The sequence below is a fragment of the Phaethon lepturus genome, unplaced genomic scaffold (genome assembly GCF_000687285.1).
Source record: "Phaethon lepturus isolate BGI_N335 unplaced genomic scaffold, ASM68728v1 Scaffold4024, whole genome shotgun sequence".
In the NCBI taxonomy this organism is placed as follows: domain Eukaryota; kingdom Metazoa; phylum Chordata; class Aves; order Phaethontiformes; family Phaethontidae; genus Phaethon; species Phaethon lepturus.
This window is the reverse complement of record NW_010536793.1, coordinates 11,826-22,900: the sequence shown is the minus strand read 5'-3', so window position 1 is coordinate 22,900 and position 11,075 is coordinate 11,826. Positions and strand designations below refer to the sequence as shown.

General features: G+C 41.0%; 1 protein-coding gene across 1 annotated transcript; it reads left to right on the top strand.

Annotated features, from left to right (window-relative positions):
- Positions 1 to 696: 696 nt before the first annotated feature.
- On the top strand, positions 697 to 5,473 carry LOC104620135 (E3 ubiquitin-protein ligase Midline-1; the record flags this gene model as incomplete). Its single annotated transcript, XM_010286264.1, has 3 exons — positions 697 to 858; positions 3,076 to 3,283; positions 4,847 to 5,473. Coding segments are annotated over 3 exons (719 nt in total), but the record flags the coding sequence as incomplete, so codon positions are not given.
- Positions 5,474 to 11,075: the final 5,602 nt, after the last annotated feature.

Sequence of the window (11,075 nt, the reverse complement as noted above, 5' to 3'; positions counted from 1 at the left end):
TACTTCCTATGTATGATACTTCTGCGGTAAGCATCAACTGTACCCAAAAAATTTTGTAACTGGAAAATTAGCCAGCTTGTCCCCAGCTGATATCTAACCATGAGGACATAAATCAAAAAGTTGCATCCATTGAATTTACTGGCTTAGATTACATCCTGGCAAAGTCTGGAGTGTAAGAGCCAAAGCTTGCTGTGGAGCCCACACAAGGCCCTGTGGGGCCTCCCATGATTTGCTTCAGGTCCTGAAGAATGCACACCTGGGGACTGTCAGCAAAGGTGCCTGCCCAGCCCTCCTAGCTTTACTGCTTATGTTGGTTTTCTGAGGCTTAGAATGAGTTCATTAATCCAAACAGTAGATTGATGGGATCTCCATAATCCTCTAGCTCTTAAGCAATAAAGAATTCCCTGTGCTGGGATATGAAAAATCTCAGACTGCTCATGCCTCCACTGAGTAATTTCTTAAATGTCCATTTTTTATGATTGACTTCACATAGCAAGAACTTAAAAGGTACCTTGGATGAAGGCTGATGAAATGAGTTAGTGGCATTAAGTAGCGACTCAGTAAATGTGGCAACACTTTAAAAGGTACAGAAGCAAAATTCGTATCGGTTGTGGGGTGCTCGGGAGTGCCCTAAGTGTTCCTCTCTTACAAAGTGTTCAGTATGTCATGACTGACGTGCTCCGTTTGACATTGCAGGTTTATGCAACTCAGCCGACAGCTGGATGATTGTTCCCAATATCAAACAAAACCACTACACAGTGCACGGCTTACAGAGTGGCACTAAGTACATCTTTATTGTTAAGGCCATTAATCAGGCGGGCAGCAGAAGCAGCGAGCCTGGCAAGCTCAAGACAAACAGTGAGTAACGTGAGAACCGGCATGCACGCATTCTTCTCCTTTCTTGCCTTCCTATTTAGGGTTGATCTTTGGAAGAAACAAGAGTACAGAGAAGCTTAACTCGTTTAAAGTGCTTCCCACAATGAAAGCCACCTATTTAACTCACTTCAAGATTGCCAGAGTCTTCAGTAATGCAGAAATTACTTTTTTTTTTGAGAGGAGCATCTGTAATTCAGTCACTGGAAATACCATTTAGGAACAGAGCCATCACATGTGAAAAGATTGAAATTACTCTCTTGTGGTTTTGTTTTAATGTCCTCTCTATTCTTTTTCCTCTACAAAGCAAAAACTTTTCTTATGTTTGCAATGAAACATTTTATTTTTGTCTAGTGTTCATAAGATAATTGCTAGTTTAATTTTATCCTCCAAAATGATCTTAGGACACTGGAAAACTTTCTTAGCTCCATCCCCCCCAGTTTTTTATGGAATTCAACAAGGTGGTAAAGTAGTCAGAGATCCCACTTCAAAAAAACAATGGTTACACAAATTATTAGCAGATGTAGTATAGCAATTTTAGGACTGCTTTTCAGCCTTTTTCTTCTTGTGTCCCAGCCAATCTTTCAGTCATGTAGTCATCACGGGCAGCTCTGAGCACTGGAAAGGGAACACTGGGATTTGTGCACCCTCTGAAACCTGCTTATGGTAGGGGAAGGTGCTCAAAGAGGGTCGGTACTGAGCGTTGCAAGAAGGAGGCTGCCGGCAATGGCATGTACTCATTCCTGATTTTCTCCTTTCTGCTATTAGCCTGGCTTGCACTTCTGTGTAAAAGCTCCTCATACAAACCCCTCATCTGCTACTAAGAATCTGCGTATTGTTAAACCTGGTAGCCTACAAGCAAACGCGTAACCAGAGGACCCAGCTGGAAATGGCAATCTTTTATCCTTTCGCCTCTTGGCGACCCAGTCTGGCACAAAACCTATCTCTTGGGTCACAGTTGAGAAATATGTGACCAGATCCAATTCAGTACCGAGGAAGACACCCTTCAGACACTGCTTCAGCAACACAAAGACTACTAACCAGTTAGAGAGGCAGGCCGTAGGTATTTTTCGGCCACCGAGCAGTAAGAAAAAGCGGGTAAAATGTGCCTTCAGATACTTCCTCATGGGTTTATTTTATACTTGGTCATAATACATAACTAAATACGCATTGCAAAAGTAGATAACTCTGAACAATTTATGTCTTATTTGAAGCGCATGTGTCAGTGCCTCACACAGACCTCATGAGAGCTCTCACTTCTATTTTCTGTGCATGTCATCAAATATTCCACTTACGTTTTTTTCCCCTTGATATGAAAGACAGTAAGAAGGGAAAAGGGCTTTGCTGGACCACTCGTGGAGTCATACTTTCCTAGTTGTCTCCTGGCGGAGGTAAATGATTGTTCTGCTTTTTGACACAATGAGCAAGCCTGTCAGAATTGTGGTGGGCTTTATACATCTACAGGGTTCAGTTTACCAAAAAGTTTCCTGTTATTGTCTACAAACCTTGTGCTACAGCCGAAGAGACTTGCCAAGAGCAACAGCCTCAGTAATGTTTTTACACCATATTATCTGGACCATGTTACAGTTCACTTCCTTCTTTTTAACGCACAGTATCGAGCACCATATGGGCATCCTTCCAAAGCGATCCTGAATTGTTGACTGTGCTTGTTATAAATAAAGCTGTGAGTGAACGAACAGACAAGGCTAGTTCTTCTTCCTATTTTCAAACTCATATTGTGGGATTTGAAATCATACTTTTTGTAGTAACGATGAAGATGTTATTATGGAGCTTTATCCCTAGAGAATCAATAGAACACAACTACTTCTAAATCTAATATGCTGTGAAAAAAGCAACCCTCAGACCTTTATTAGCATGTATATTGGTTTCAATTACATGCAAGAATTAGAGTATTCAGGTTACCTCTAGGTCAGAGATAATGGGCATGATGATTATGCAGGGCTCTTTTCAGGGATTATCGACACGGGGAAGTTAGTGCACAATGAGATTGACAGTAAACTGACAATGCAAACTAGCTATTGCAGGGAGCAGAATAGATTAGTCTATCTCAAGAACACTTCAGAGGAGGAGATTAATATAGTTATGTAATCTTGTGGGCTTCTTAGAGGCTTGCTAATCCACTCTCCTTTTCAAAATCAAAGCCAAACCTTTCTTCTGCCATCCTTGTCTCTGCTTCTCTAGGTCAGCCCTTTAAACTGGACCCCAAATCTGCTCATAGAAAATTGAAAGTGTCTCATGATAACTTGACAGTGGAACGTGATGAAACATCCTCCAAAAAGAGTCACACACCAGAGCGATTCACGAGCCAAGGGAGCTACGGAGTAGCGGGCAACGTGTTCATTGACAGCGGGCGGCATTACTGGGAAGTGGTTATAAGCGGGAGTACGTGGTATGTATATAAAAATACATGTGCTTCACACCAAAGGTCTGTGTATGTCCCAGCACAGTTTCTCTGACAGAGATCAGTAGCAAAGGCTTGGGGAATGGTACAAGAGCAGGACAAACATATACTTTCACATTGTTTGTCAAGCTATTTTCCCTATCTCCAGCACTTTCAGACTCTGGAACTAAGTCTACCACCTTTATATTTAGCAGCCCTGACAGGAGTTTTCCTCCATGATTCGGAATGGTTGGTTTTTGAACACACATAAAATACATATTATGATTTTATTAAATTGAAGAGGTCAGAAATTTTCATCTTGTTCATACAACAGAGCAAACCTTGTAAGTGGGATCATTTTTTTATTAAACATGAAATATCGTAGCGTCTTTCAGTAAGAAAAAAAACCACCCAACAACAGAATATGAGGACAATTTGACGATCCAGTTTCATAAGGATGGAAGTCATATTATCTTCTGGGGAGGGGGTGGGGAGCAGCAGTGCTGTGGGTCTGTGCCCCAGGGTATGAAGCAGAGGGCAGGAAATGGAGGAGTGCATTCCTCCGCTCCTGAATGATCCTCTGTGTCATACAGGGGTGGATTTCGGGGGCTCTTTAGTCAGTGGAAGAGATGTCATCCTTTGGGATTCAAAGGCAACAATCATGATGGAAGTTAATGGACTGGAAAAATCAGTAAGGTCTTCAGGTGTGCCCACTGTCTCAAACAAGAAAAATGTTTTTTGCCTGTGCCAATGCTAAGGAATAGTAATAGAGTAACTTATGGCGCATTAATCTCTGTTGGTTGAAAGCCCAACAACTACTGCAGTGTCTCTAGAACGTGAGGAACTTTTACATTTCTGTTATATATGAGAAATCAGGTATTTTGCCCTTGGTGTCCATTAACAAGAACATTTTCACAATCCTTTTACCCTGCACATCTTGCCATAAATTATGGTTTGCAGAGCAAATGTCTTCACCTACAATTGCTTCACTTGGCCCAAAACCCAGTCTCAAAAATGCTCATTTGAATTTAAAAACCACACCAACATCTGGCAAAACATATTTGGGAATGGCAAAAATGTTTTTTTTAATGTGTCCTTTGATGCTTACTCTTGCATTCCTTCTTCTGGGCCATATATTAAAGGGGCAAGGAGAGATCAGATTAGCTGACAGATAGCAATGTATTTTAAAATCAATGAATTCCTCTGTATTCATCTGTTTGGAAGTGGAAATCTGAGGCCCACTGATTTAAACCCTGAGTTGCTGAGTACTTGACAATTTTCCTTTTGAATACCAGAGGCGAGTGCTCAAAAAAATTGCCATAGCAGCCAAACTACAAACAGTGTGAAGGACAGTAAAGTTTCCCTGACCACTCAGACCCAAAAGAGAAATGGGGAAAAACATTAATTAATCTTGGGCAGATATTGCAGTGAAATGTCACTTAATTAGAACTTAACCAACAGCAGTAAGTGGCTGGGGCATTCTGGTGAGTCCTCTGGGCTAAAATTTGGCTTCACTGAGAGACAAACATGGCAGGAAGCATTTGTTTCCTTGAGTTGTTTTTTGTTTTGCAGGTATGCCATTGGTATTTCCTACAAGTCAGCCCCGAAGCATGAGTGGATTGGGAAGAATTCTGCCTCCTGGGTGCTTTGCCGCTGCAATAACACATGGGTTGTGCGGCACAATAGCAAAGAAATCCCCATCGAGCCTGCGCCTCACCTCCGGCGGGTTGGGATTTTGCTGGACTATGACAACGGTTCCCTTGCTTTTTATGATGCTTTGAACTCCCTACACCTCTACACTTTTGACATTACATTTGGGCAGCCAGTGTGCCCCACGTTCACTGTGTGGAATAAGTGTTTGACCATTATAACTGGCTTGCCTATCCCTGACCATCTAGACTCCTCTGAGCAGCTCGCCTGACTGCTAAAAGCCAAAAGGTAGGACGATGTGTCTTCCCAGGGTGGCCAAGCAGCTGCCCACAGGAGCTTGCCCGGAGCTGGTGGACCGCACAGCATCCCGGCTGTCACTGCTGAATCGGGCCAGAACTGGAAAGGGGAAAATATCTCTTTACCGTGTGCTTTGTACGGAAGGACAAGAAGTGGCTTTAATAATATCTTAGAACTTTCCTTTGCAGTTGGTTTTGGTTGGTCGGTTTTGTATTTAGTCTCTTACAGGAAGATATATAAATTATTTATACAAAAAAAAAAAAGAGAGAGGGAGAGAAAGGAAAGCCTGGTTTGGACACCTGGAAAATGACTTACTTGTTTTGCACATTGATGGTCCTATTAACTAAAGTTTCATCAGCCTTTACATCATTTTATTTTACAGTGGATAAAAGCAGGAAATTGGAAGGATGAAAACTGCGCAGTGGACAAGTCGGTATACTGCTGGTTTTATTCACGCCAATATTAGTGCTCTCAGTACCAGTCTTATTGAGCGTGAGATCTCCTAAGTTCTACTTTGCACATGGGAGTGTGCAGATCAAAAAGAACAAAAATAAACAGTGAGGAAGTGGAGCTAGCCAACACAGCAAAAGAAGAAATTTTAATTTGCTTCTGTTCACAGGGCAGTGCTCTCTCTTTTCATAAAAAAACATGCGGAATGTCTCCTAGAAATGTCAGTGGATAAATCAGCTGGTGATTTATTTTATTGATGGCAACATTCCCACCTACCAGTGCTTCACCTTCATCTTTGGGAAACGTTGTAGAACCACTGAGGATGTGAAAGACTGATACCATCTTTGAAAATCAGCAACACTGGAGGAGAGCAGCCAATCCAAGGTCTGACTGTAGACTAATTTGATAAAGCACAGCATCACTTAAGGATTGATTGTAATGGAAGGTGTCATGATTCTGATGGTAGATATGTGAATGTTTATTGCTGATTTTACAAAGTTCAACGTAGCAAGCCCAGCCAACAGCTCGGAAGTGAGACATGCGCCACTTTACCATTGATTTTAAATTAAATACAAATGTTTCACTGTCATACACTATGTATGTCATCTCTATAACAAAGCAAGGAAATCTGTCTGACGTGCTGTATGGAGAAACACTGCAGCTGGAGTTTGCTCATAGTTATCATTGTCCTGGGTTGTTTGAGAAAGCACAGTTCTCTCTCTTTGTGAATGAGGAGTAAATAACAAGTTTTCAGCAGCAGTAGGAATCTGCACGGGCAAGGCCCTACATTCATCCTGGTGTTGGTGGATGAACTTCAGTGAAGGCAGCAGAGGTTGTACCTGCTTTATCTCAACGCTGAATCAGGTGCATTTTTTTCCTCTTTCCTTCTACAGAATAGAAGCCCTTTGTAATTACTACAATGCGTATGTATAAATGATCATTTGGGGAAATGCTTGAGGCATATGACAACTTTAAAAGAATGGTTTTCCTACAGTATTTTGTTGCTACTATGCAAGTGGTGAAAATCTGCCTCTGTAGAAGAGGACAAATTGAGTATCAGCTTTAAGAAAAGATATGCTCAGTAATTTATAACCATGCTTTAGGTGTCTTTTGAAAAGGATGCCTTAATGCATTTTGTTCACTAATGGGTCCAAAGTAAAATGGTCCCAAGCTCAGCTTCGGATTTTTTAAATACTGATTCTCCAAGTACCAAGCTGTACTACAGTCTGCCTTATGATGATGTCAAAAATTTATGAGCAAGATGAGGAATACACGCATGCCTATTGGCATAAATGCCTATCCATGTTCCTTTGATTGCCCTTTACATGCCCTGCTAACTGCTGGATTAAATGGAGAAAAGTCTGACAGTACGTTGCTGGTACCATGGCTTTCAGCTGGGGCAGCATCCCATGGTTCACAGGTAGGAGCCACTGAACTTTGCAGAGTTGACATAAACAAGGGAAAATGTGTACATATATTGAACTGCAATGTTTTTCATAGTGTCTTTAACAATAAAGAAATGTATATTCTCAAAAATGAAAAGTAAATAAATCCCCAAACATTACATTTTTTAATTGAGCACAATATTACAATATTACAGTGTGATGTACATTGCCCACATGATCTGGCCTGGGATGTTTGCAAGGTAGCTGAGATGGCATGAAAATTATTATAATGAGTTTACAGGAGATGACTGATGCAAAGCAGTGATAAAAAGATACAGGAGGAAAGGAGTTTTAATGCAGGATTATTGCCAAGTTTCTGCCTAAAAAGAAAGGGTGTATTACCAATGTACATTTAGCAAGGCTGTGCATCTTCTCTTTTGCCAGAAATATTAAATCTAGAAGCTGATTTCAGTAGTGGACAAACTGAAAACACCGTTCAGTGTTTGGCGATACAATGTTAGCAGAGATTGAGCTGGATGGAAGTAATACCATCGATCTGGAAAGATCCCCAGTGATCTCACATATTTTTGCTGTAAAGATAGACCACAAGTCTAAAGACAGATCATGATTTTTGCCCATGGAAAAAGAATGGTCTGTTATCTACAGGCCGTGCTGTATCATTTTTATTTTAACACAGAATATTTCTTTTGGATCTAAGCCACATTTCTCCAGTGGACTATTAATTCAGTCAATACTCTTGGTGCATGTATGTTTGTGTATATATGTATACATATGTATGGGTATACACACACCAGTATATGCACAAATATAGTGTGTAATTTGTGTACATGCATACATATATATATACACACACAGACTGACAATAATTAGTCAGGTGTTCCTTTTTTGCTTGTTTCTTGCACAATTTCATATTCTGTATGACTATGAGGAAACAAGTTTGCTATGAATGGTATTCTTCTGGACATTTTTAACAGACAAAATCTGTTTATTTTACAATACTTGAATCAATGCCTGATTAATCAATAAAAACATCCATTCAAAAATGTAGCTTCTGTGGTCTGTGGCATTTTGCATGGTCCATAGTAATCAACTGAAATCTGAGGGAACAGAAATCCTCATGTAAAAATAAAACATGGTACTTTAATGTAGCATGCAGTCTTAGATGAGGGTTTTTCCCTGATTTTTGAAAGTTTTGTGACTAGGAATGAGGTAGCATTGAATAACGCCATGTTTACCAAAGGCAGATTTTTGAGGAGTAGTCTGCTGAGATGCAAGCAATGAATGTAGTAGATAAAGCCTGTGTTGGATAATGATTGTTTCAAAGGTGTATTTAAAAGCCAAGCTGTGATTCAGCAGAGTTAAAGCAAACCATAGCACAACCTCTTTAGAAGACAGTAGCTTTGGCTCCAAGTAGTCAAAGGTCTTGTCTAGCTTGAGGTATTGGAATGGTGGGGGACTTTTTTCTCTCTGAGGCCAGGTAAGATTTTCCATGTGTTAGGCTCCCATGTGCTAATGCACATCTAGCAGAAAAAATCATTCAGGAATGGGCTGTATGTCATAAATTATTTAGTAGAGTATCTCCAGCCCACTGTAGTTTTCCGTTGTTGGCTTTCAGAGAGCAATGAGAGAGCTGAAGTTGCTGCATTTTCTGCCATAACTTTTTTTTTTTTGTTATCCCACGTCTCAATTGCTCGGAAAAGAAACCCCCACTGAGCAGTGAGTCCCAAAAGCATTAAGTATAAAAATCTCTCAGGTGTGGGTACACTATGAAAAGCTGGAAATCTGCAAGAACAGGTGAAAACACATGGATGTTCTTCATTATACTAGCAACAGCAGATCACTAAACAGCAGCGTGCATTGTTTCTTCTAATCCGGTGACTTAATTGCAAAGGCTGTATTCTTGCCATGTTAGAAAATGCAACAGGACACTATTGACAACACAAATTAAAGTGTCAGCTATTTAACCATTACATTGTGAGATGGTCAACATTTATAGCACTCTGAAGAACTATTGGCTGTGGGGGATTTCATTAAACAATTAATTGACATCGAACACAGTATAAGTATTTCTTTCTTAATTATTCTGATAAGGCAGATGCCTAGTAGTTGCCAGATTCTGCTTTTAGTTACAACGGCACAAATTCCAATAAGCCCATGCACCAAAACAAAGTGAGAACTGCTAGTGGCTCTTATCTGTGTCACCCGAAACTGAGGCTATTCGTTTTAATGGGAAACACTGTCTTCATTTCTGGTTTACGGTTGAAGAAGTGTTGGACCCACACGGAAGGTACACACTGGGCCATATCGATCGGTAAGTGGCCAGGGCACGCCTGGCCTGAAGCCATTGGTGGGGCAGCTTTGGGAAGCCACTGATAAACAGGAAACATGCACAGGTTACTTATGGGGTGATGTGCTGGCACTTTTCTTGTAACACCATCCCTAACGTCTTTTCACATACTGATCTTTCTAGTAGTGGAAGTGTGTATTAAGATAGAGGAATGTAAAATGCAGTACTTTCTTGTGTTACTGGGTTGGCTGCCTATTTAGAAATTAGCACAGTGTTCTGAACGTCAGCCTTAATTTTTTTCTTCTCCACATGGAGGAAAGCCTTGGTCACTCCCAAGTGCTGATGGTAGGTGTTCTAGATTATGCTGAGCTAGTTGCTTTTATTGTGCTTTCTGAAGTGGAGGAAACTCTCTTTACGTTTTAACCTTTCATTTCCATATTAAAAAATTAAGACACTAAAGAGCAATGATGTTAACAATGTTTCAGTGTGGATGAGACTCTTGGTTTGGACTGTGAGACTTAAAGCATCTGTGTACGTAAATCTGTGTGCCAGGGTAGGCTGATTTGCATTCATGCGGGAGTTCAACAGTACAGGTGCAGGTGGTTTCCTCCGAGGTAGGCTTTTGCATTAACTCCACTCTTGGACTATAATATTCTGTTTCTTTAAAATTTTTTAACGGGTTTTCTGAGTCAAGTGCAGACCATATTAGTAAGATTGTAATATAATCTTTCATTGTGTTACTTACTTTAGTAAGCCCTACCATGTCACGTGCCTCCGGCAGGTCGCTGCACACATCAGCTACAACCATAACCTTTGCAACATCACCTCCAATGTGTGGACTGACGTTTAAGCCACGACCAAGTATATAACTTTACCAAGTGGGATTCATCTTGCTTAGAGCAAAGAACTCTAGCACAAATGGTGACACCAGTTCAAGGTGAGAGGCTCATATATTTCACAAAGATGATATAGGAAAGATATGGACTGGAATACCATCAGCGTTGAGGCAGTTCTTGTTTAGAAGCATGACAACGTAGTAGGAAGGCATGAAGTATTCTACTACAATGTGACCAACAGTGTCATTATTACTGCTGCCTGAGAGAGGGATGACGATAGCAAAAAAGGGAGTTGCGGAGCAGTGCGGAGAGGGATCACTCAGTGACGGGACGGCAGGAAAGCTGCCACCGCTACTTGCCCTGGTGCCGCGCTGCAGCTCTGCAAAACCAGTCTGCACTTATTCTTCCTTTTGCTACAGCTCAGCCCCAATCCACATTCCCAAATGACAGGGGAAAAATATTGCAGTTGTATTTTTGAAATGCTAACCTGAATAAAAGCAGCAGGGCAGGGATGACAGCCCAGGGCCTTGATTCTCCTTTATTCACCCAGATTTTTACATCTGTTGACTTCAAAGGAGGTAGTCCTGATTTACATAGAAGTAGGTACAAGCCCATGAATCTTCAGTTTCCAAAGGGTCAAACCCAAGTGAAGCAGGAGCCCCTGTGCGAACAGCTCAGCATTCCTATTAAATCACGTCTTTGGAGAAAGCGCATTAGCTGCTAGCAAAACTGCAGTTTCTCACGAGCTGTTTCCCAAGGCCGGCACAGGTGTGTTTTAAAATGTATGATTCTTTTAAAATGTACGGTTCAGTAACATTTTTCTTGGGTGAATTGTTCAGGCAATGCTTTGCTGTTTCCTCCAAGCAGGGTGGGAA